The 27,074-nt window shown below is 38.0% G+C and overlaps 1 protein-coding gene across 1 annotated transcript in view; it reads right to left on the minus strand.

Annotated features, from left to right (window-relative positions):
• Window positions 1-25,897, minus strand: part of CA8 (carbonic anhydrase 8) — a 41,472-nt gene extending 15,575 nt beyond the window's left edge. Inside the window, exons 1-4 of the mRNA XM_083361232.1 lie at window positions 25,665-25,897; window positions 23,279-23,470; window positions 20,199-20,323; window positions 2,959-3,054 (exon numbers count right to left, since the gene is read on the minus strand). Of these exons, the coding sequence (XP_083217358.1) occupies window positions 2,959-3,054; window positions 20,199-20,323; window positions 23,279-23,470; window positions 25,665-25,725 (474 nt within the window). The 5' untranslated portion in view covers window positions 25,726-25,897. The remainder of the gene's footprint in view (window positions 1-2,958; window positions 3,055-20,198; window positions 20,324-23,278; window positions 23,471-25,664) is intronic.
• Between the last annotated feature and the right edge of the window lie 1,177 nt (window positions 25,898-27,074).

Here is a 27,074-nt window from a genome sequence, read left to right on the forward strand (position 1 = left end):
TTCCTGCCAAAAAAAGAGTACATTGAACCGAGAATGAGATGGACTAATAAGTTAAAGAGATTTATTTAACAATTTAACTTTCTGATTAATTCCAGGATTAGATCTGAAGAAACTGGATAACAGCTTCCAAAGCAGTTATAAAGTCCTTTAGGAGACCAAGTTTTCATTATTTTTAGCAGACCTCTCTGCACTAGAGCCATACATCTTTCCAATCAAACACCAAAGTCTGCAAGGAATTTAAGAGGAGAGATAGAAGTCTGCAAAAAAGCATTCAAATATGGTTCATAAATACTTCTATTTGCCATTCACTATTCTACTGTAGGTAGTCCTTGACTTACAACCACTTATAACCAGCAAGGGATGGAAACCAACCAAAGAGAGAAGCAACCTAGAACTAAGGAGAAATTTCCTGACAGAACAATGAATCAGTGGAACAACCTGCCTCCAGAAGCTGTGAATGCTCCAACACTGGAAGTTTTTAAAAAGAGACTGGAGGTTGGACTAGATGACTTCCAAGGTCCCTTCCAACATTTTATTATTATTATTATTATTATTATTATTATTATTATTATTATTATTATTATTATTATTATTATTGACTGGAATTTTCCTCATAAGTAAGTTGTAAGTTGAGTCAGACCCATTTTTAAAACAATTTTTCAGTGGGCATTAAGCAAATTACCAGGTCATTAAGCAAATCCAACTTCCCCATGGGTTTCTTTGCCAGAAATTGGAAAAAAAAATGTTGCAAATCATGACCACATGACCACAGAGCTCTACAAACCATCATAAATATAAGCCATTTGCCAAGCACCTGAATTATGTTCACATGACCTTGGGGGCGATGCAATGGTTGAAAGTGCAAATATAGATCATGAGTTACTTTTTCCAAGGCCATCATAGCTTTGAACCATAATTAAATGAATGTCCTGAAGTCAAGGACTACCTGTATCCTATTACTTGGCAGATCACAGCAGTTCCAGACATGACATGGTCCTTGATCCTTTCAGTCTTCTAAACTTCTTTTACTATATTTCTCTTCTAAGTTGGGGAGCAACACAGAACCCAAAAAACTACTTTAAGAAACCCTTTTGGGGTCCCAGAGAGCCTCCATAATGAAACTGCTGCTGAAAAATGTTAGTTTAATTTTTTTGGCAGAAGAAGAAACAAAACAGATAATTTGAAAACATAATAAACCTTTCTTGAATAAAGATCCCAAACTATCCTAACCTCAGAACTCCATCCTGGTTCATCTGCATTACATCAAAAGTTATTTATTATCCCACCTTTATTATTTTTTATAAATAACTCAAAATGGCAAACATATCTAATACTCTTTTTTCCTCCTATTTTCCCTACAACATCCTTGTGAGGCTGAGAGAGAATGAATAGCTCAAATTCACCCAAAGCAGGCTTACATGCCTAAGATGGGACTACATGTCATGGTCGTCCAGTTTTTAGCCTGGTGCCTTAACTAGTCTATCCTCAATCATCAAAGCTCAAACCTGTTAGTCTCTCTCAGCCCAACTTACCTCACAAGGTTGTTGAGGAAAAATGGGAGTAAGTTATACTATTTCTTAATTTTATTTATGCATGTAAACAACTCTGCACTTTTGGACAAAACACAGGATATAAATCTAACACAGAAATGAATGCAATATAGACTATCTAGAGCAGAGGTCCCCAACCTTTTGGGTACCAGGAACCGGTTACATGACAAGAGGTTTTTCCGCAGACCAGAGAGGGTGTGGGGTTTTTTTGTGCTGCCTGCATCCCGCGGATGGGGCTTTGCTTGTTTGTGTGACCTGGTTGCTGGCATGCTGTGGCCCGGTCCATGGACTGGAGGTTGGGGATCCCTGATCTAGAGTGGGGAAGGGGTGCATTATGGCAACTGTGCACGGGCTACACAAATCAAGATTACCACAAGATGGCACCAAAGAGATACAGAAAAGTCTAACTTTTTGCTTCCACCTAATGTTTGTGTGAGGGAAAATAAACATTATGATTATTTCCAAAGGCCACAGTACAAGTTCCAAAATCTACTACAAAAGTAAAATCATAATCTTTTAAAAAAAGAATATAGTCCTTTCTACTCTACCGGGAAGACTGTGAAAACTGCCACCTTGCTCACTTCTTAGACCACTGCCAGGATTGGCTATATCTTGATTGATGCATGGTAAAAATAAAATTGAAGGTAAAAGTAAAGTTTCCCCCGCACATGCGTGCTAGTCGTTTCCAACTCTAGGGGCTGGTGCTCATCTCCGTTTCAAAGCCGAAGAGCCAGCACTTGTCCGAGGACATCTCCATGGTCCCTATTTTTACAATAGTGGTCCCTATTTTTCTACTTGCATTTTTATGTGCTTTCGAACTGCTAGGTTGGCAGAAGCTGGGACGAGTAACAGGCGCTCACTCTGTTACGCGGCACTCGGGATTCAACCCGCCAAACTGCCGACCTTCTGATCGACAAGCTCAGCATCCTAACCCACTGAGCCACCACGTACCTTATAAAAATTGAAGACCAGGCTTAAAACACAACTGTAGGCATGCAGGCTCCCTCCACAGAGATATTGACCAAGAATCTAGACCTCATGTGGTATTCAATATTTTTGAAACAAAAGTATTATTAGTGAGACTCAGAAGCCCTTCATATATTTGTTCCAGAAGCTTGAAGAGGAATTATGAGTTCAATTCAACACAATTCAACTTTTATAAGTTCAGTTTATTCACTTGGTAAACACAAACTTAAATGGCATCTCCAGCTTGAATGAAAGGGGCTTGTATTGCCAAAAGATATAAAATATGACTTTCTTCTGAACAGACACGACAGTCTGCTTCTGTTTCTGTAATAGTTGTGGAACAGAGGCACTGCCGTCCATAGTTTCACCCATCATGGCAGTATTGCAATGAAACTGCAATTAAGAGACAATAAATGATCATGGCAAAGAGAAGAAAAATTACCTGCACAAATAAGGCAATGATGGCTATACCATTCTTCTTTCCGACTGCCTCATCAATACTGTGATACATGGTAGTGTTCCAGTGGATCAGATGGAGCTGGAGAGAGAGAGAGAGAGAGAAAGAGAGAGAGAGAGAGACAGACAGAAAGGAGGGGGGGAAGAGAGACAGAGATCACTTGTAGCAAAAAGACATTCATGGATAAGAAATTTCTTAGCAGTCATAGATTAGAAATCCTTGCAAAGACTGTTTTTACATAGTCACATCATAGGGGACATGGGCGGCATAAAAATGTAAAGAATAAATAAAAAATAAACTGTTTTTTGAAATGTTTCTATTCTGTCTTTCCACACAATGACCTAAGATCATTTAACATTTTAATGAAAACAATTAAACAAAAATTGTAAAGCATTGCCAAACATCCTAAAAACAAGTGTACTACAATTAAAACAACAACCTAGTAGCTGTAGCACACTTAGCATAGTAAAGGCATTTATTAATGTCTTCACAGAGCAGTTGAGGGAAACCTGTGGAATACCAGGTAGATTTCCCAGAGGAACACATTCCAGTTTGATGGGACATCAACAGAAATGGTCTTTTCCAGGAGCTACTACCTGATTCTTCCAATAAAATCAATATTTAGATAGGTTCATATAGATATATGCTGTTCTTCGGAGTTTAAAATGACTACTTAAAATTAGACATTAAGACATTTATTCAATGTTGATGCAGCGTGACCCCAACTGACTATGGGAAGCTCATAAAAATGAAAAGCAACAAAAAACAATTAAGTGGAAATTACAAAATAAATTACAAAATAAGAAATTACAAAAATAAGCAAACCTACACAATTATTACAAAAGCATCACACTCAGGAAAGTCCCATCTGTCCTACTCCAGGGCCTGAGAGAACATCATTCTGCTAGTCATTGCTAACTATAGAGAGTGGTGCATATCTCCATTTCAAGGCCATTGAGCCAGCATTGTGAGAAGATGTTTATGCAGATTTGTGGCCAGCATGACATCACAGAGCACTGTTACCTTCCCACCGAAGTAGTGCCTATTTATCTACTTGCATTTGCATGCTTTCAAACTGCTAGGTTGGTCAGATCTGGGACAAGAACGGGAGCTCACCCCATCACGTGGTGGTTGGGTCTCAAACCTGGGCTATCAGGTTTCCAACTGACAAGCCTATCCTCTTAACCGCTAAGCCAACACACTGCCCCATCTGCTAACAGATGCATATAAAAACCTCCTTCGATAATTTACAAGTTAAGTTAGCATAGATAATAAAGTAATAATAAAAGAATTTTAATCAAACTCATATTATAAAAGCAAAAATGAACTGCAAAATTCAGCCTTTCACAATGGGATGTTTATTTCAAAAACCTTCACTATATCTAGCTGGATATTTGACAATGAACATTATTAGGTCATATTCGTTGTACCCCCTTCATGGATTACTGCCTTGACGTGGTGAAGGGGCTTGCGTAATTCAATGAAGCTATGAGTTATGCCGTGCAGGGCCACCCAAGATGGAAAGGTCATAGCAGAGAGTTCTGACAAAATGTGATCCACTGGAGAAGGAAATGGCAACCCACTCCAGTATCTTTGCCATGAAAACCCCATGGACAGTACCCAAAGGCAAAACGATATGATGCTGGAAGATGAGCCCCTTAAGTCGGAAGGTGTCCAATATGCTACTAGGGAAGAGCAGAGGGCTAGTACTAGTAGCGCCAGAAAGAACGAAGCAACTGGGACAAAGCCGAAAGGACGCTCAGCTGTGGATGCATTTGGTGGTGAAAGGAAAGTCCGATGCTGGAAAGATTTTTTATCCATAAGAACCTGGAACGTAAGATCCATGAATCAAGGCAAGCTGGACGTGGTCAAACAAGAGATGACAAGACTGAACATTGACATCTTAGGAATCAGTGAACTAAAATGGCCCATGAGCTATACTACTGTGGGCAAGAATCCCTCAGAAGAAATGGAGTAGCCTTCATAGTCAATAAAAGAGTAGGAAAAACAATACTGGGATACAATCCTCAAAATGACAAAATGATCTCAGTGTGAATCCAAGGCAAACCATTCAATATCACAGTAGTCCAAGTCTATGCCCCAACCATTAGTGCTGAAGAGGATGAAATTGACCGGTTCTATGAAGCCCTACAGCACCTTATAGAATTAACACCAAAAAATGATGTCCTTATCATCATGGGGGATTGGAATGCTAAAGTAGGAAGCCAAAAGATAACCAGAATAACAGGCAAGTTTGGCCTCGGACTACAAAATGAAGCAGGGCAAAAGCTGATATAATTTTGTCAAGAGAATATGATGGTCATAGCAAACATTCTGTTCCAACAACCCAAGAGACGGCTCTACACATGGACATCACCAGATGGCCAACACAGAAATGAGATTGACTATGTGCTCTGTAGCCAAAGATGGAGAAGCTCTATACCATCTGTAAAAACAAGACCAGGAGCTGACTGTGGCTCAGATCATGAGCTTCTTGTTGCAAAGTTTAGGCTTAAACTGAAGAAAGTAGGGAAAAGCACTAGGCCACTCAGGTATGAATTAAATCATATCCCTGTTGAATATACAGTAGAGGTGACAAATAGATTTAAGGAATTAGATTTGATAGACAGAGTGCCTGATGAATTATGGATGGAGGTTCACAACATTGTACAAGAGGTAGCAACTAAAACCATCCCAAAGAAAAAGAAATGCAAGAAAGCAAAATGGCTGTCTGAGGAAGCTTTGCCAATAGCTGAGGAAAGGAGGGAAGCGAAAGGCAAGTGAGAAAGAGAAAGATACACCCAACTGAATGCAGAATTCCAGAGAATAGTTAGAAGAGATAAGAATGCCTTCTTAAATGAACAATGCAAAGAAACAGAAGAAAACAATAGAATAAGGGAGGACCAGAGATCTCTTCAAGAAAATTGGAGAGATGAAGGGAACGTTTCATGCAAAGATGGGCATGATAAAGGACCAAAATGGCAGGGACATAACAGAGGCAGAAGAGATTAAGAAAAGGTGGCAAAACTACAAAGAACTACACAACAACGAGATTAATGTCCCAGATAACCACAATTGGGTGGTCACTGACCCCGAGCCAGACATCCTAGAATGTGAAGTGAAATGGGCCTTAGGAAATCTGAGCAACAACAAAGCTAGTGGAGGTGACAATATTTCAGCTGAGCTATTCAAAATCTTAAAAGACGATGCAGTAAAAGTGCTACACTCAATTTGCCAGCAAATTTGGAAAACTCAACAGTGGCCACAGGATTGGAAAAGATCAGTTTACATTTAAATTCCAAAGGCAATGCCAAAGAAAGTTCAAACTATCACACCATTGCTCTCATTTCACATGCTAGTAAAGTCATGCTTAAAATCTTACAAGCTAGACTCCAGCAGTATGTGGATCGAGAACTACCAGAAATACAGGCAGGATTTCAAAGAGGCAGAGGAACTAGAGATCAAATTGCCAACATACGCTGGATCATAGAGAAATAGATGGGGAAGAAATGGAGGTAGTGACAGATTTTATTTTCCTGGGCTCCAAGATCACCGCAGATGGGGACTGCAGCCAATAAATTAAAAGACGCTTGCTCCTGGGGAGGAAAGGTATGGCAAATCTAGACAGCATACTAAAAAGCAGACATCACCCTGCCAACAAAAGTGCGTATAGTCAAGGTCATAGTTTTTCCAGTTGCAATGTATGGCTGTGAAAGTTGGACCATAAGAAAGGCTGAGCGTCAAAGAATTGAGGCCTTTGAACTATGGTGCTGGAGAAGACTCCTGAGAGTCCCTTGGACTGCAAGGCGATCAAACCGGTCAGTCCTAGAGGAGATCAACCCTGACTGCTCTTTAGAAGGCCAGATCCTGAATTTGAAACTCAAATACTTTGGCCACTTAATGAGAAGTAAGGACTCACTGGAGAAGAGCCTAATGCTGGGAAAGATTGAGGGCAAGAGAAGAAGGGGACGACAGAGAATGAGCTGGCTGGATGGAGTCACTGAAGCAGTAGGCGTGAGCTTAAATGGACTCCAGAAGATGGTAGAGGACAGGAAGGCCGGGAGGAACATTCTCCATGGGTTCATGATGGGTCGGACACGACTTCGCAACTAACAACAACAACAACAACATTCATTGTACAGTTTCTTATAGCATCAATATATTTTTAGAAATAAAAGAGAAATATTTATCTTACACGATATAAAATGTGACAGAAGGTGCTCATCACTCAGCTTGGCATTCAGAATGTGTTAATGTGTTTGGTGAATTTAAAGAATCAAAATATATTGTTTGACTTTGTTCTTAATAATTTGTCCATTTTAAAACTATGAATATTTTTCCTTCTCTGAATCCTAAATGATTCATTTAAAAACCAAATCATGTGTTGACATTTCAGTCTCCATTTCTTTTTAGTATTATGCTATTTTAAAAAACCCATAATAATCATGTCTTAAGCATACTTTTTTATTAGATTAGCATTTCTCATTATCCTCACTAGAGGGCACTCGTGCTCTCTGATGACTATCACATTAAATAAAAAAGGAAAACAAAAAAAGAAAAAGTGATTTCTTTCTTTCGATTACAGACTGATTTACAGAAAGAAAATCCTTGCATTAAAGAGTTAAGTGTCTATATACAAATACTATGAAAACAATGCTCTCTATGTGACTCCAACTGTTATCTTTTAAATGTCAACATATACTTTACTGCAAAGAAAGTTGTAACAATGCTATGAAAGACAATAGTCAAGTTTACACGGGCGATTTTATACATGTCAGTGGATAAAGCCATGGAGAGAGTTATTATCAAATTCACAGAGGTAAATTGCTGCAAAGGAACTTTTTCTCTCTCAAATAGAAAAATACTGCTTGTAAAGAATTTTAAAGGATTTAAAGGAAAAGTAAAGTAAAAACCTCATTTTTAATAGGGAAGTGTCATGTATTTATTTTAAAAAGAGCTATTTATGTCAAATTGAGACAAGAATTACAATGTATTTTTAAAACAAAATGCATAATAATGTTTTCAGATTCAGTTTGTGACTGATGGTACCCGATCACCCCAAATATATTTACTAGATTCATTGTCTTAAAAAAACATGATGAATGTATGTTTTTCCAGTAAATTTTTGGAAACTTACTCCTCAAAACATGAAACTTCCAGGGGAAAAAATAAGTACCTTCTGACTGCAGCCCATGTTCTGAGTCATGGACTACAGTAGATTTATACTGATCAGGAGAAAAGAAAAAAAAAGGCCACTCTGATTACTTCTTAAAGAAAAAAACACAACCTGGTGAGCTTACCTGCTGAACTTATAAAAACATTTCCACCCTTACTCTATTCAACCTTTTGACTTTTCTATTTTAAATCAGAAACATTTTGAGGCAATGGCTTGGTTCACATATCACAGAAAGCCATAATGGGGCCTGTTTTGATTGGTTATCTATGAACTCAGCCGCTTTCACTTAATGTAGTATGAACCCAGGCATAAGAAAAGTCATTTGGTGTTTTTAAAATGTTCTATTTCTATAGAAGTCAAAGATTCCATACTCACATAATGAAAAGTGCTGTATGATGACTAGATCAGTAGCCCAAGGGCTGCAGAACTGAACCTTTCAGACATTTATATAGTTTTTAATCCCAATCAGGAATGAAGCTGTGCTTTCTTCTCGATCAAGAATTACCTCTGGATATGTGATGAGTCCAGGAATCAACATAGTCTTGTATATTTTCAACAGCTGTTGGTGCCAAGTTACATCCTGGGAAGGATTTGCAATACCTGGCCAAGATTCAAGAAGTTGCTTCCCTAATTCTGGCAAATGCTTCCTGCTGCGTGTGGCATTTGAGCACTTGATATAGTTCTGGATAGGTGAGCCAGCATCCTCTTTTCTCCTCCATCACAGCAGTCTACTTATTTTTTATTTATTTACTTATTTTGTTGTCCCTCCATGTTTTACTGCCACTTAAAGGAGCATTATGCAATGCCACATTCTTTAGGGATAGAGCTCACTGTCAAAAGATTCATGGCTTTCTCATGTTATTCTTTCCTCTAAGTATTCTTGTAAACCACAGAACATAACGAGGACCATTACTAAACTAGCAATGGTTGCATTGTCAATTGTGATGATTGTCAGATGGTTTGTAAGTTAGACTTTGACCTGGGACATCTAAGTTCAAATACCCACTTATATATAAAACCCATTAGGTCAGGGGTCCCCAACCCCCGGTCCGTGGACCAGTACCGGGCCACCGCATGCCAGCAACCGGTCTGCACAAACAAGCAAAGCGTCATCTGCAGCATGCAGGCAGCACACAAAACTATGCACATTCCGGGCCACGGAAAAACCTCTCTCCACAGAACTGGTCCCTGCCCAAAAGGTTGGTGACCTCTGCAGTAGGTAACCTTGGATTAGAATTCAGTCAAGCCTAACTATAGGGTTTCTATGAAGTTATAAAGTATCTTGAGCAACTCTGGAAAAATGGTTTAATATGTTCAAGATGTCCTTGAGTATGTCTCCCCTAAACCCCACACTGTGCTAAAATACTGTGGCTTTGCTTCCAGAAAAAGTTCCCAATTGCCCAAGTGATTCTTGTATCCTATAGGACTATTCCAGTTCACATCTCTGTTTTAAATCCAACTTAGTTCCGTTTGAACTCTTACATAAGGAATCAACAGATGAACATCTATCTGAATTGCATGACCAGTGGGCCCTGGATGAAATGGATTATTGAAACCCCTTTCAGTCGGAACTGAGACCTGGGCACGGGATGGAAACAGAATTGGTCACTTTGAGATGATTTCTGGTTGGTAGCTTATCTATCTTTGCTCTCCTTCAGCCTTCAGCGACCTCTGATAGCATCAAGCATGATATCCTTCTGGATCAGTTCAGTGGGATGGGAGTCAGTAGCACAGTATTGGGCTGGTTAGGTCCCACCTGCAATTCCTATTATGTGGGATGCTGCAAGGTTCAGTAGTCTCTCTGCTCCTATTTTATCATCTACATGAAGTTAATGAGTAACGTCATTTCTTGCCAGAGGATGAGTTATCACACTGATAATACCCAGTTATACATTTCCATCCCTGGTGAACTAAGCAATGATATTAATGTCTTGTTCAAGTGCCTGAAGGTTGCAGGGGTCTGAATGGGAAACAGAAGGCTTTAACTGAACCTTGACAACACTGAGTGGCTTTGGCTTTGGGAGCTTTTTTACCTGAGATTTTACCACCTTTGGCATGGATGGGGTTGCATTACTTCAGACAGACCCCACGTGCAATCTAGGGGCCTTTCTAAATTCAGCTTTTGCAAGAGGAGCAAGTGACAGTCGTGGTTAGGAGGGCCTTTGCACAGCTTTGTGTTGCATGCCAGTTGCACCCCTTCCTGGACTGCAATGCTCTGCTCATAGTCATTCATGCCCTGCTCACCTTCCGACTGGATTACTATAATGTGCTCTACATGGAGCTGCCCTTGAAAAGCATCTGGAAGCATCAACTGGTACAGTGTGTGGCTGCATGGACAATTACGTGCACACTAGGATGACATACTAATACCTTTGTTCCACAAGCTGCACTGGCTGCTGGTTTGTTTCTGAATACAATTCAAGGTGCTGTTTTTGATCTTTAAGTCCACGTTATCTAAGGGGCCACTTCTTCCCAATGACATCTTCCCATTGCATCAGGTTGAGCAGGAGAGGTATGCTGTGGGTCTCATCTACCAAGGAGTTCTACATGGCAGGACCCAGATGGCATGCCTTTTCTGCTGTGGCTCCTACTCTTTGTAACATCATACACCCCAAGGTGAGATTAGCCTTTCAGAAAGTTTTTAGAACATGGTTTATCCAGAAACTTTGGGGATCCTGTGAGCAGCCTATGAGTAGGTTGTATTGTGCCCAAATAGTTTTTCTCCTGTAATCATGCTTTTTATTTATTTTTATGTTTATTGTTGTAAGTGTTTTAATGGTTGTGACCTTGTTTAAAGTGTCAGTTGTACACTGCTCAAAATCACATCTAGTGAAATGGGAGGCCATATAAATTTGCTAAATATTTACATATCCAATTTACAGATATTTCAAGTAATTATTTTGAGATAAACCAACATTATCTTCTTAATGCTTCTTATTAGAGATTAATACTGTTTCATAATTTATGTAACATAACTCATGAATTATTTACAGTCATATTTAACTTTGTTCTGTATTTTTAGTATTCCTTAATAGAGAAAAAGATGGAATTATCAGTCATTTAGTCATTTCATACTGTATGAAGATAATTTTGTTTGAAATCTATACTTTTATAAAACTCTGATTCAATACAAGCATAGATGGGTAGTAAGTGAAACCAAGTGAATATGTATTTCTCACTGATCTGAGAATTACATATTCTTTCAAAGAACAAACTCATATTCCGAGAATGAAACACATATTGCCATTATGTTTCACTTAGTCATGCATTATTCACACGGTTAAAACAAACCAAAGGTACCAGGAAACCAACTAAAGGCTTTGTACAAATTATTATTATTATAATGAGCCCTGTAGTTATTATACTCATTGATGATTACATTTTGATGAATACAGAACCTTTATATCACATCGTAATCATATTTGACAGAAACAGATATGTAGGTACTTGTGCTTGGATTCATCTTGAGGAACATTAATTTGGAAGAAAATAAATGCTTCATCTCCCCACAAAAATTAGTTTTTCACAGAGCCCCTCCGTGAATCAACACATAATAAATTAGCATGGAATGAGACGTCAAATCTTATTTGAGCAAAATTTGTATATGCAACTTGCCCAAATTAGTGCTGTACAATTTGATGGCTCATATTTTTTTAGAAAATAAATGCCACTGTTTTTAAAACTACACCGAAATAGGTGAACATGCATTTGCAAAACATTTTGCTCTGCTGTTTCCTTCTACTGCTGATTTCTATTTTTCCAAATAGAAATACATAGATACTCAAAAATACAGATAGATTTATTTGTATTTGGAAGTTAGTTTTCTCATTCAAACTAAAGAACAAAATTAGAAATCTCTTTGTTTACAAGAACATTTTTATAATTTACTGTTTTTGGCCATGTTTCCAAAGGGAAAGAATTCATCCAACAAAAGCATTATATTAAATCCTGGGGCCAGACTTTCTAGCCTGTTACTAGCAGACACAGGGGGAAATTTAAGCAGGAAATGCTATATTGGGTCACATGCTTGAACCTAGACATCCAGTTATACAAAATCAAGATTGTCATGTAACCTCTTCTTCCTCTAAAGGTGCCTTACTGACCACACCTTCTAAAGAACAGGGACAGACACAATGTCTTTCTCATTTCCTTCTGCCACTCAGAAAACAGCCTGGGCTGTGACAAATCTACATGCAGCAAGGCTCCAGTGACAAAATCACAGCTTGTTTCATCTTGTAACACTTCTGAAAAGCGGCTTAAAATTGGGCAGGGGGAAAACCGTCTATACAAGTGAGACAAAAAGAACACTCAGGGACATGAAATTTCTGCAGGTCTTTCAAACCTATGGATTTCCTGTGGTTGGGAGGACTTTTATGACTAGAACTAATGGTGAAATCTTCTTTGCAACTTTTCAAAAGTTTTTATCCCCTAAAATGATTTTTCTTCAAATTCAATTCAAAATGCTTAAGTATTTCTTACATATTTCTCTTCAGGTATTGTGATTTTATTTACTTGATTGCAAGAATATGGCATGAGCTGAACTGAGGACATCCAAGTGCAAAGAAGAGACAAATCTAACCGTTCCCTCCAGGCCCATTGTTTATTAGAAACAAAGGCAAACACTAAATAATTATTCTTACTGCATGACTAAAGAAAGAAAAAAATATGGAAGGTAAAATAGAAATTACATATAATATAATGAGCATAATGTTTAATTTCCTCCTGAAAGTATAAAACTATACTAAAGCAAAATGATTTGAAGAGTCTTCCCGTTTCTAAATAGACATTGCTATTTCATTTAATAAATATTTGAATTGGCTTCCATTATAACCAATTTAACAATTTATCCAAGTTTAAGTTGGAAGTAGATGTAATTTGCCCAAATATGGAAGAGATTTGCCATTTCTTACTTCCCAAGCTAGCCTTCAGCCCTAATATTTCCTGATGGTCACTAATACTGCTTGGTGGTTTTTTTTTTGTTTTTTTATTTTTTGAGATAAGCCAATATTAGCTAATACCACCATGCAGGTGGGCAATAATCTTTTTGCAACTATCAAACATTAACAGAAATATGTGCAAACTTTAAAATTCTCCTGAACTCCTCACTAGCATGGGTTTAATAGAAGATTATTGGAAATAAATGAGAGCCAATAGGAGATAAGGCATCAGGTGAGAATATGAGAGACTATGACTCTTTACTTAGGCACAAAGCCAGTTGGGTGAATTTGGGCCAGCCACTTTCATTCAGCCTAGGAAGGAGACAATTGCACACCACTTCTGCAACACCTTGTGAAGAAAATTGCAGGGACTTCTCTGGGAAGATTCTGAGAATCGAGAGTTGTGTCTGTGGAGAAGTCCTTCCAAAACCTCTCCATGAAATGGACACCGCGGTATAAGACAGCTTCTGGATATGGTAGCTAGTGGTACGAGACTGTATAATTCAAGCTGTCTTGTCTTAATGCAGCCTTCCAAACGTGTGAAACTTGCAACTCTTGGAATTCTTAGCATAACCCATTCTATCCTGACTGTAAAGGGTCAACATCAAAAATAGGACACAATGTATAGTTCAGCTATAGAATTCACCGCCACCAGATGTAGTGATGATCATTTTGAAAAGTTTTTCAGAGCACATGGGAGCACAAAGGAAGCACTTCTCTGCAACATCTTAAAGCAGCTGCATCTTTTCCTGGGATCATGCAAGTAGGGCATGGCTGCTTTGAAATGAGCAGACAGTGCTATATGTCTGTTTCCCACACCTCCCCACAAGTACTTTTTGAGGATTAAAATGGCCGATCACTTCTATAACTAAGCAAAGATAATTAGCCTTCTATGGGTGCCTAATTTATTCTTGTAGGTGTGATACATAATTGTTGCATGGCAACTTTTGTGCATCTTACAAATTCAAGGACATAATAGCACTGCATTTTTAAGACAAAAGTGAAAAAAAACCTGCACGGCTATCTGCCCAACACATTAGATAGAATGCTAAACTGGCTGCCATGGGACAAAGCACTTCTTGTACTGTTGCAGCTGACATGGCAGCATTAAATCAGACTGCCAGGCTGTGAAATCAATGAAACTTCCTTCCACGTTAAATGGATTTAGATCTCAGTATTAAGGGTCGATACTAAGAGTTTATCTGTGATTTTATCACTCAGGGGAAAAAGGTATAAAAAAAGATTCATCCTAACAACATGAATAACCTTATTATCGAATAGAATATATTACAAAGGAAGATGTTTCATGAGATCAGATATTTACATGTAACCAATATCCTTGGTTAGGTAATTTATCCATTAAGTTCTTATTGTCTGATCTAGCTGGCAACACTTTTTCATGATATTTGTTACTAAGTTCCTTTTAACCGGAGAATGAGTTTGGAAACTTTTGTATGCAGTGTACAGGTAGTCCTCGAGTTACGACCACAACCTAGAACTAAGGGGAAACTTCCTGACAGTTAGAACAACTAACCAGTGAAACAACCTGCCTCCAGAAGTGGTGAATGTTCCAACACTGGAAGTTTTTAAGAAGAGACTGGCCAGCCATTTGTCTGAAATGGTATAGGGTTTCCTGCCTTAGCAGGGGGTTGGACTAGATGACCTCCAAGGTCCCTTCCAACTTCTTCTTCTTATTATTATTATTATTATTATTATTATTATTATTATTAATTATTATTATTATTATGTCCACCTACTCATGTGCTAGTTGAACCTTATTTGAACAATGGGAAGGGGCAGCATTTTTTGCCACACCAGAGGGCAGCAAAATGGTTCCAGCACACATAGCTCTCGCCACAGCCAAACACAACTAGGATTTCTAAGAGCACATCATATAAAGCAGTCAAGGTCCTATGAATAGAACATTTGTGTAAAACAAACCAGACAAATTAAAACCTAATTCTCTCAACAATTTATCAGTGGAAAATAATGCCACAATTGTGAAGCTTTAATGTACCAGTTTTGTACTTAAAGATGGTATCGGCTGACTTTTTTCTTTCTATTCTGTGGCTTACGGGTGAACGGAAAATTTCAATTTTATAAAGCAAACAATCTTACTAATCTGTACAGACTGCAAATATTATATTAGCAACAGCTAATTCAAACTGAAAAAAATATCTGCTATAGGGCACTTTCTCATTTAGAAACCACTATTGTTCTAGAGACATTATGTTACTAAATATGCGGGTCTGTGTTTTTGAATACATGAGGTGTTATATATTGGAGAGAGAATATGGTCCCCTTGCCCTTGTCGTATTCCTCATCTAAACTGGAAGACCAGCTTCTGCTGTTTCCTGGAGGACATGCAGTATGCAGAATTTCCCTACCTGCAGTCAGCCTCTTACACATTTCAGTTAATAGGTATCACACTATTCAGGGCAGAGATATGCTTATTTGTTGGTATTTTTTTTCTATCATAATTCAGAATACATAAGATGTTTTCCCTCCAACAGTGATGCTTGGTGGGAAGGGAAAATAAAGCAATCACTTTCTTTACGTTTTGAGGCTCAAAAGGACAGCATCTACCTTTGGATTTGTTCCTGAAATACAATTAAGGGCATGGCTGAAGGGGTTGTGCAATTTATAGTCAATGGGGAACCAGTCAGCTTGCAAGCAGGTTGGCAGGTAAGTAAGGAGCTGCTGCTGGGTGGGGGAGGTGCCACGGCATGCCAGGCACCTCAGGGTATGCAGGTAGCTGCCATGGGCACATAGGTAGCCAGAGTCCTCAGGAGAAAAAGCCACTGGAATGTAAACAACTTACCAGAGTGACTTGTAATTTTCCCTGCCAGCTTCCCCTTTAACTTCAGTTGTCGGGAGCTGGCAGGGAAGGTTGCAATTGGTGACTGTGTGACCATGGGACTCGCCAACCATTGTAAATGCAAGCCAGTTGCCAAGCCAGAGATACTGTGATGACTGGAACGCAAGGACCGATCATAAGTACCACTGGTTCAGCACCATCATAACTTTGAATGGTAACTGAACTGATTAACTGAGGACTATCTGTAATTCTACTGTGTGTTCATTTCAGATCCTAATCCTAAAATACTAAAATCACACACTTCAAGTAAAGATTTTCAAGATTTCCCAGGACTGCACATTAATCATTGTCTTGTTTTAAAAATATAGGAGGCTGTTTCTTCCTGTAACAAAAGCTCTATAAAACTAAACCTTTAAAAACAAAACTTTAAAAAGTGTTTTTTAAAAAAGTATCAAAAATCTGTTTGTAAAGATTTCTGTACAGATATACTTTAGTTTGAAAACATCTGAAAAATATAATAAATGAAAAAAGCAAGCTAAATGTGCCAACCAGATTGTCACAGATTCATTCTTGGTTCACTGCTTCCAAAAAAATGTAAATACTGTATCTATTAACATTGTTCACCAACTAAATCTGTAAATTCTCATTTTATGGCCATTCACAGATTACTTTAACCTCTTTTTTTACCACATAATTAATCTTCTCCATGAAATTTTCTCACATTATTATTAAGCCTTTAAAACATATTCCAGGTTCTAAACAGAAAATATGTATTCTAGAAATATATTATAACAATAGGCTATGCTGTTGATTCTACACCTAGCTAGAGGTTTTAATAGTTTAACTGTAGACTCTTTGTTACACTAAATAAGACAAAGAGATTTATAGGAAGGCTGATTCACCCATTATAAAAGCAGTGACTGTACAGCAGCATGTACATTACTGATGCTCATAGAGCAGCTTCTTTAATATTAATGTTACAGTGTATATTTTTGTTATAGGGTTGACTAATGATGAAGAAGGTCCTTAAAATTTAAAGGAATCTAATTGGCAGTTTCCTGTTTCAGTTTTTCTTACCTGTCTATTCTTTGTTTTTAAGGATAAAGTGGAACTAATTCTGCAAGCCTGAATTTGATCCCAAATTATTTTGGCACAGAGCCAACCAAGAAGGCTCCCCAAAGGTCAATATAGTCATGTAATTGAAGACCTGCCCCCTTTTTAATGTATATTGTTACACCTTTCAAAACAAACAGATCTTTGACCATTCAGTCACAGCCACCATCTTGGTGTTTTGATTATTTTTTTGCTGCGCCCTGCAGAAAGCTAAGAGAACCCAAAGAGAAAAGTGTGAAGACAAAGAGAGTTGAATGACAGGAAACAGAAGAAAGGAAAAGGATATGTATCCAGGAATACGGGAACTTTTAAGATAAGAAATTCTGTAGATAAGCAAAGAGTTTTGCACCTTTAAACAAAAAACTCATACTCCATTTTGTTTATTCATGTATTGATATAGTTAATAGTTTAATTGTTGATAACAAACTGACCCACCCAGTCAGCATACTATACACCACTAAGTAATGCCAAGAAAAAAGCTATTATGAAACAAAATAACATCAGATTAAGAAATCTATATTTCTCGTCTTAGGTGAGGGAAGGAAGATTTTAAACTATTTAGCCCCACCCCCAACTTACAAATCATGCCATTTCTAAGTAGAATTTTTTTAGCAAAATAATATATTCCACAAAATATAGGTAAAAAAAAAGAAAAAATGTGCTGTTTTTAAACTTATAAATGGATGAAAATAAAATAGCACAATATTTAAAGCCAAACAAAAATGTACACAAAGAGTTTTGAATATATAAAAATACAACTTAAATGCATGAGGAAACACTTAAATATTGCAACCAGACAGAGACACACAGGTTTGAGATATTCTAACTACTCAGATCAAGCACTATGAATATGCAATGCATGTTCTAGACTTCTTAATATATGGTCATAAAACCCCTGGGGATCTCCCAAGACCATATCAGAGGTCTCTGTAATCAAAATTATTTGCCACACATTGAAGATACTTGCAAACTTTAAAATAATATCATGTATGATTCAAAAAATACATATTCTACGAATGCATCATTTTTAATTTTTAATATGATGAATATCAATAAATATAATTTTTATTTTTTAAAAAAGCTCTTTTGGGGTCTTCTGTGGTTTAAAAAAGTGGGAAGCAGTCCTGAGAGCAAAACTTTTAAGAAACACTGTTCTAGATCAGGGCTTTTCAACCAGTGGTATGGGTACCACCTGTGGTAGTTTGGCACCTGGCAGGTGGTATGTGACCATCCCAGGAAAGTGGTAGCGGGGGAGGGGAATGAGCTGAACCGGTGGCAGCACCGCACAAGCCTGAGCAAGAGATGGCTGGAGCTGCAGGGCTGTCAGGGCTCAGCGGAAGCGCCAGGATCAGCGCCAGGCTCCAGCTGGAGCTCGGCGCTGATCCTGGCGCTTCTGAGCCCAGAAGAAGCGCCGATCAGCTGGAATGTTGCAACATCTCCAGGGTCTTGTGATTTACATTCAGATGCTTGGCAATTGATTCATATTTATGACGGTCACAGCATCCCAGGGTCATGTGAAGTGACCAAAACCTGCTGCAATCCCCCAGCAGAGGGGGGGGAATAAAAACCAAATACCTCCCACCCCACCCCTGCTGCCAATCCTCAACAGAAATGCTCACAACAATGAAAACCTCGGACAGGAGGAAGAGCACTGCCGGGCAGGCAGGCAGGTGTCACTAAGCAAACTGTGTCAAAGACTACCTGTACTTCATCACTTTTTTCCTTTTTTTGGGGGGGTCATCAACTTTTTGACACCTTGCTAGGCAACTGGTGGTACTCAGGTGTTAACATATCCTAAAAGTGGTACAATGGGTGAAAAGGTTGAAAAGCCCTGTTCTAGATGTTGCATTTCATTAAAAACTGCAAATCATCTAAGAATAAATGCATGCATTATTTTCTTTTTTAAAAAATGTTACAGATCCCTCCCAGTGGCTGCCCTCTCACAATGCCTGGAAACTGTGGGGGCATAGATGAGGGAAAACAGGTTTCAGCTGACCCTTGGTAACACAAAGTGGCTGTAGATATGCAGAGCTTCAGGATCCATTATCATCATTAATTCCAGATACTACCCCAGGCACACCTGGAATGCAATTGGGGATTCCCCTAGACTCATGACTCCTACTCAGATGGCATCATGATTAGGAGGGCCTTTGTGTTGTGTGCCAACTTTGCCCTTTTCTGGATCGTGTGGTCTGGCACTCAGTCATCCATGCCCTGGTCATCTTGCGTAGGATTATTGCAATGCACTCTACATGGGGATACACTTGACGAGTATTCAGAAACCACAACTGGTCCAGAATGTAGCAGTGCAGACAGGGTGGCACAAATAACACCACTGTTATGCAAGCTGCATTGGTTACTGAATTGTGTCTGGGTCCAATTCAAGATATTGGTTATCACTTTTAAAACCCTCTATGGCATGGGTCTAGGATATCTGTGGAACCATCTTTCTGCAATTCAACTGACACCCCCCCCCACTTGTGCTGGCAGAAGGCTTTGTGTGAACCCCATCAGCCAAGGAATTTCAGCTAATGGGATCCAGGGTAAAAGTCTTTTCTGCCAAAGCTCCCACCCTTTGAGACACCTTGCCACAGAAGGTGAAATCCACCCCCACCTTTTTTAAGGCTTCAGTAAAGCTTGCTAGCTGGCTGCCATGAAGCCCAAAAGGAGCTGTTGGCAGGAGGTGGTTGGTGCAGTAACAGAGAAGGCATCACCACTTCTCTACTCCAAACCTGTGATTGTTTTGTTTTAATGCTTTGTAGTTTTAATGTTTTATATTCATAATTATTTTGATATCTGCATGTTTTATCACATTAAAAACTGGGCAGAGTCACCTCAAAGATGGGTAACAATGCAGTTTAAGAAAAGGAAGCAAAACAACTTGTTACTCAAGGTGACCCAGAAATTGCTATTGTGGCAGGTATTTTTTTAGAATATTATTAACGCCAAAGTTAGTATTGTGTATTAATTTTATGACCAATTAATCACACAGAATTTTCACCAGAGGCACAATCCTATGCGTGTAAATTTAAATTCTCAGTGCCCACCTCAAATGACAGCCTATAATTGTTGCTATAAATCAATAAGATGCTGGGTTAAAATGAAACCAACTGGTACTGAGGTAATGATTTCACATTAAGAGAATAAATTCTAAGGCTATGTAAGGTGAGACCACTCTTACCTCCATGGGAAACGCTTTAAAATTAACTGTGTGTTCTGAGCCACGCTGATTTTCTCTGCCCCAGTGAAATCGAACATTGTGAAGTTCAAATTGATGGCCCCGAGGTAATGGGCCTCCCATTAACACTGGAAAAGAGCACAATACAAATTATAGCAAGTGATATTCATGGCTAGCAATGTTCTAAAATCCCTCTGAACAAACAGTTGGAAAATTGTTTCTCTTTGGGCAAAGGTCAAATGTGAAAGCTACAATGGAGTTCACAATTAACACCGTTGGTAGAGCAATACTGTATACTTCATGGTTATACTATGCAAATAGTATTTGGTTGCATTCTTTTATTTATGCAATGTCACAGTTTCTTAGTGAAAAATATATGCTGAGCCATGTTTATGAAAATAAAACTATACTGTATAGGAGGCCCATGTTTTACTATATGACAGCTGCCTTGAGACTATACTTGGCCATTTGAATACAAGAAAGAAATGAGCAGGAACAAGCAATGGCTGGACACACACAATGCTGTAACCCACAATGTGATTTGTTTGGCTGTAGCTTCACATATTGTCTGATTTCAGCTACTGAGGCTCATTCAACTAACTGTAGATAAAACTTGAGTTCCATGTGTGAGCCCTGCTAATACATAATAATGAAGAATGATCAGCTAGTCAAAACAATTTGACAGCAGCAACAGGAGGCAAGTAAACCTCAGTTGCACAGATTCTACAAAATTGTGTGAGTTTGTTAGATGTTAGAAGACACCAGCAAATGAGAAACCATTTTGCATGGTGTCTTTCTCCCTAGACAATTCATACAAATATATTTGGGAGATATATTGAAATATTTTAAGTTGTGTTTCTCCTGTGTTAAAACTATATATTAATAATGCATGCCAATGTTACAAAACATAAATTATAGTCTTCAATTACTTCCTTCCAGCCAAGCTCAGAAAGTTATTACATTGCTCAAGTTCTCATTGAAAGTTTGGAAAGTGATTTTTTTAAAACCATTTTTTCAGAAATATTGTGGATGAAAAATGATACTAACATTATAACTGTATATTCTGAAGTTTTCTGGGAAGATTACACATACACACACATTATTTGTAAGCAGTTTTTTTATTTTAAGCTTATGGAGTTTTGCTTATTACATTCTGCATAACTAAAAACAAAATAATTGTCTTAGAAAGAAAGCTTATTTGATAGATTTAGATAGAAAGTGTTGAACTTTGTGATCTTATTGCAGCCTGCAAAAGAGAAGTGTCATGGCAAAAGCCAAACATCAGTCAGCCTTGGATCTGGTACATAAAAACAGATAGGGCATATAGTTATGGCTCTTTTTCCCTGGATAATTTAACAACAACAAGAAAAACCAGACTGGTAAATTAAAAGGGAAACTGTGAATTTTGAGATCAACAACTTTACAGTATAATAAGGCCATGTTTTTTAAAAAAACAGGGAGGTGGATGAAATCCTAAATTCCAAATGTTCCTTTCCTGCCAAAAAGCCACCCCAAAGTATGTGTCTGCTCTGGAAGAAACTAAAGGAAATGCCTTCATCTCTATGCTGCAGTAGGCTAGCTAGACATACCCACTTTTGACACAAATCCTGTATCAGTACATATGCAACATATGCCCCCCCTCCAATTTGCAATTGGGTGAGATATAGTGGGCATAATTTTTCCCTGATTTCTGTTTGTAATTTTGGAGAATATCTAAAGTGGACTTAAAAACTTTCCTGACTCAAAGCTACAAGTTACCAGGGCACCATTTCTTCTAATCATAATGAGATTACTTTGTGTCTAACCCTAGCTGCCTCATATCATTTAGAACATTGCCAGGAATACTATAAATAATCAACTCTGAATGCTGGCAAAGGAAATGTTTGTTTAAAATGTATACTAGAGAGGGTAATTTCTGAGCTCTTTTCTATTTGAAAGAGATATAAGACTTGTATATTCATATCTCCTATTTGTACACACATTACATGTATGTTTCCTGGTGGAGTGAGGTCTCATTCCTTTCACTCCCAGCAATCAGCCATCTGCTTTTCCAAGTGACCTTTGAGTTACAACAATATCTAGCTAATGTCTTCATGAGGTTTACAGGATGCCTTTTCCATACTGATCAAACAAAGGTTATGTACATGAAAGCAGAGAAGTAGGAATTCAACATTCTCTAAGCAGGAATTCTACTGATACATTGAACTGTTGTTCATGATGCTGAAAAGTATGTCCAAATGCTGAACTGTTAAAAAAAAATCAAAGGACTTAAGTTCAACATATTTAAAGGCCATCAATTTGTTCGAGGGTAACTGAAGTACTGCACTTCCTGTGCCCCAGTTTGACAGTGAGAATTAAAATGAAATAAATTAAGAGTCCTGATAATCAGGAAAGCCCTGAGTCAATCAGTTATTTAATACATGGAACATCATTTTCCTTCACTCTTATACTTTGTACTGCACAACCATAAAATTTCAGTTCCAATTCAGTTCAGTTCAGAGTTCAGATCACAGACCTTGGATCAGTCTCCTCATAAATGTACTATTGAATTTAATTGATTGAATTAAAGTAAATGAAAGAGGATTCAGATAAACTGGAGCAAGTTCAGAGGACAATAAAGCTGAAGAGCACAAAGAAAAATTGAGAAAAACGCATACCTTACAGCAATAAGAAAACAGAGGGAGAATTTTATGGCACTGTTCATGTACATAAAGGCATTTTATATAGACAAAGTTTCCAATCTCTCAAAATGCAGATGATGAAATTCATTTGAGTTAAAGAAAAACAGATACTGGGTGAATGTTAGGATAAATTTCCTCCCAGTTGAGAACAATTTAACAGTGGAACCAATTATCATTTAAGGAAAACCCAGATAGTTCTCTGACAGGAATTCGTTATTTTAAATTACTACCATGAGCAGCAGATTGGTCCCATTCAGTTCTCCGATTCAAATAGAATATTTCTGAATATGTTGCTACTATTGATACTAATCATAAGTAACATAATTTTAAAATGAAACAATGGGTACTGGTATTAGCTTATCCTAAAGCAAACAAAGGGAGTAAGTAGTGAAGAAAGCATACTTGATTTAGTCTTTAAGAGGATCTGAACTAAGTGTCCGTCATTGATGATCTCACAATCACGGCATACAACATAATTTGGTGATAAGCGTACTTCTAGTAACAATGGGTCATATTTGGCCTCTCTTGAATTCAGGTTAATGGGAGATTGATATTCCCCATTTGCATCAGGAAAGATTAGCCCCCACTCAACACCTGAAAAAAGAGAATAACACATTTCATTGAAATGAAAGTTAACAGTTTTTTTATATGCTCTTAGAAAAATGGACTGTAACAAGATTTACCCTGTCCTGCTATACATTTTTCCAAGTCTATTGAAGATAGATCAGAAGTAAAAAGTCTGACATCAGATTAGTCCAAAAAAGAGGCAGGTGGAAACTCCCATCCGAATGAGAGTAATTAAATTAGTTAGACCACAGAAGCAAAAGGGAGCAACACAAGAATTTAACCTTGATTTCATTAACAGTGCTTTCATTTGAAGCATAGCAGTCACTGGATTTCTTTTATAATAGCATCACTAGCTTCTACTTTTTCTAGATCACATTATGAAGAGACATGGGACAAAAATCCCTAGGAAAATGAACCAAAGTTATTTATACATATCATATTTCAAGACCAAACAGGGTCAAAGTATTAACTATAAACTATTCAATGGACGTTTATCCAGAGGACTGCTTCTTTGTATGCAAATAGCAGCTTGAAAGTTATGGTTTGTGTAAGAGCTACAACATTTAGAAAGATTGTGTTTTCCACTTGCTTAATGCAAGGAATGAACAATGTATACCCACATATTTGAGAGGGTGCTTTTTCAAAAATTCTTGTCAAGTGCAAAGATGCATTTAATCTCTTATCCGCTTTGGGCCAGTAGGTCATGCCAAAGATTTCTTCTTAAGAACATTTAAAGTACCATAATATAAAATACAAATGCCAATGATTTCTTTAGAGAAAATAAAAGTATGTGACAAAACAGCCCCTGTTCTCATTTTCAATTCCTATTATCACAATCATTGATCAGAAATAAAAAATATATATATTCAGGTTGATGTAAGGACAAGTCAAAGATTACTTTAGATTGCCAAGATCATCATTTGATGAACACAGAATTGATGTGATCATCATTTGATGAACACAGAATAAACTAACTACAGAACAGTGTCATTTCTGACATGCAATAACCTGACAGGGGTCTACAAGCAAAATTCCAGCAGGTATGTTAAACAGGAGACAGCCAAAGATTCCCTAAATTAACATTTTAATAACACATGAGCTACTAATTCCTACTATCTTTAAGCCATAAAAATGTCCTTCAGGTATAAAAACTGGAAATCAGGATTTTAAGAGAAAGTTTGCTTAGCCTGAGTAAAGGGCATGAACCATCACAAAGCAGGGAATACATTTAAGTTGATTAAAACTCTTTTTAGGTCAAAATAAAGAATTAAATTCCTGTTTAACATCTTCTCAAAGGTGTTTTTCAAAAAGGCAACTAGATATTCTTGGAGGGTTTTTCCCCATGAAAACATTTTGCTTCTCATCCAAGAAGCTTCTTCAGTTTTTCAAGGAAAAAACCAAGAAAGTCCAGTTGCCTTTTGAAAAGAACCTCTGGAACATCCGTGATCTGGATGATTGAGAATTTTGATAGATGTTTAATATCTTGATTTTACCAAATAAAATCTAACTTTTCTAGTTTTGTATAATGCTTCCTTCCCGTCATCTCAGAAAATGTACATTTTTTTATCCCAAACACAGGAACAGCATCCATTCCTGCATGCACATACAATTTTTCGTTTAATATCACTTAATTTTCACTTAATAGCCTGAAGAAGAATCTGAGTCCCTAACAAATCCACACTACCTGCAATTTTGTTTTCTTAGTCTTCTTATATTACATGATCACCGTGTACACAACATCCCATCTACAACTCTGGCTCCGTGCTGCCTTTAAAGGAATGCTCTCACCTTTCAAAACACACAGGTGATTAAAAAAGAACAAAACCCAAGAGATTAAAAATCCCTTCCAGGGGCCACAGCAGTTGCAAGTAGGGACGCGGTCACTCCAATTCCTCAGCATTTGAGTTTTGAATGCCCCACGGCAGTGTGTTGTTAAAGCGATTTCTGAAGCTTTTTGTTTTACCTCCAAACAAATCCCTCACTTTCGGATGCAGCTGGCTTCACCTGGCAACCTTTCATTTTCGTTGGAAGAAAACTGCTTTACTGAACACCCCAGACAGCATCTGATAACCAAGGCAAGTATTACCTGCACATATTGATGGGGACAAGAGCCAGCGTGGGCTTTACTTTACTTTCCGTCTTCTCCCACTCCCTGCCATTCCTCCGACTGGTCGCAGCTCACAAATTCTACCCAGCCCTCACCCCGCCGCCGCCTGCTTACCTTCTTCGTAGCCCCAATCCACACTCTCCTCTCTCTCGGCGACTTGCCCCGATTCTTCCATGAAGCTGCCAGGTTTTTTTCCGCGCTTCGCGGACGCTCTAGGCAAAAACCCCGCGCGGAAGTTTGCTCTCCGCCTGGTTGTGTGCCTGCACTGAAAATAGGAGCCGGCGCTGTCTTTTGCGACCTGCTAGGTTGGGACTGTGTGAAGACAGGCGACTTGGCTGCAAAGAGACACGTGTTCAGAAGGCGGTGCCTCTCGTGAGACGGGGCGGTTTGTGTTTGTGCGCAACTAGCTGCGTCCGCACCGTTGCTTAGGTTAACGGTGTTAAGGAAAGAAACGTCCATGTCAGAAGGTCGAAAGGGTAAAGCGATGCAGTCTAGAAAATGTGGTGAAAGAGAGGTTGGGAAGCGTGGCCTGAATCAATAGTGAATTAACTAGAGTTTATAACCCTCCTTGCTTTCCCCTTGGGCTACCCTATTTCAGGAACGTTTATAGCTGACACTTAAATTGTAATAAAGGAAAGCTGTTTTTTTTCCAAACGCTGTATTACTAAATGTGCATCTATTTCTAAGTCAACAGTCTCTTATAGATTTATCTTCAATCCTAATTTCAGTTGTCAGGAATACTCATGCCAAGGGCCTGTAATTATCTAATATTGTGCTATATTATTTCAGACAACCAGCTTCTTTGTTTACAGAGTTTGGGCTTCGCAATCCCTGTAGCTCATTTGCTTAGCCATGATTTAACACTATTTTCTCAAACCACATTTATGTGCTTGCATGATATCAGAAACCATAACGTGCTAGATTTATACGATATTCTATCTAGACTAAAATATGGTTAACCTAATCCCTCATCTTCCTCTCCTTCCGGATCAAGTTTATAATGGCAGGAAAAACATAGATACAACTGCCTTATTAGAGGGGGTTTCCTTTTTATATTGCTTTGTGGAACTGACAAGTGTTTCTGAGAAGCTTAAATGAATACACTTAAACACTGACAGTAAATTAAGAATTATAAAGGTGATTTGAAATGTCACTGGCAAATCAGTCTTCCAGATTATCTATCCATCTCTGAAAAGCAAGATTTGTTATCAATGTTTATTCTCACTTTCCCTCCCTAGGAAGATTCATTTTTTGTTTCTAAAAGTTTCAGAATGAAAGAATTTTTATCAGGTTTGTCTGACAAGCTACAAGGAAGGATGAATCAGTTCTGGGGTTTGATGAAATGTAAAATACAAAGTAATATTTAACTGCTGCAAATAATTTGTTTTCAAAGTGGCTTATTCACTCTTAATAAAGCATATTAAGCATAACACTACTCTGTCAAAAACTACATTAAGGCTTAGCAAATTCAAGCACATTCAGTCTTTGTAGACTGAGATACAGGTAACTTGCAACCTTTTGTTT

The sequence above is a fragment of the Vipera ursinii genome (assembly GCF_947247035.1).
Source record: "Vipera ursinii genome assembly, chromosome: 3".
NCBI classification, from domain to species: Eukaryota; Metazoa; Chordata; class Lepidosauria; order Squamata; family Viperidae; genus Vipera; species Vipera ursinii.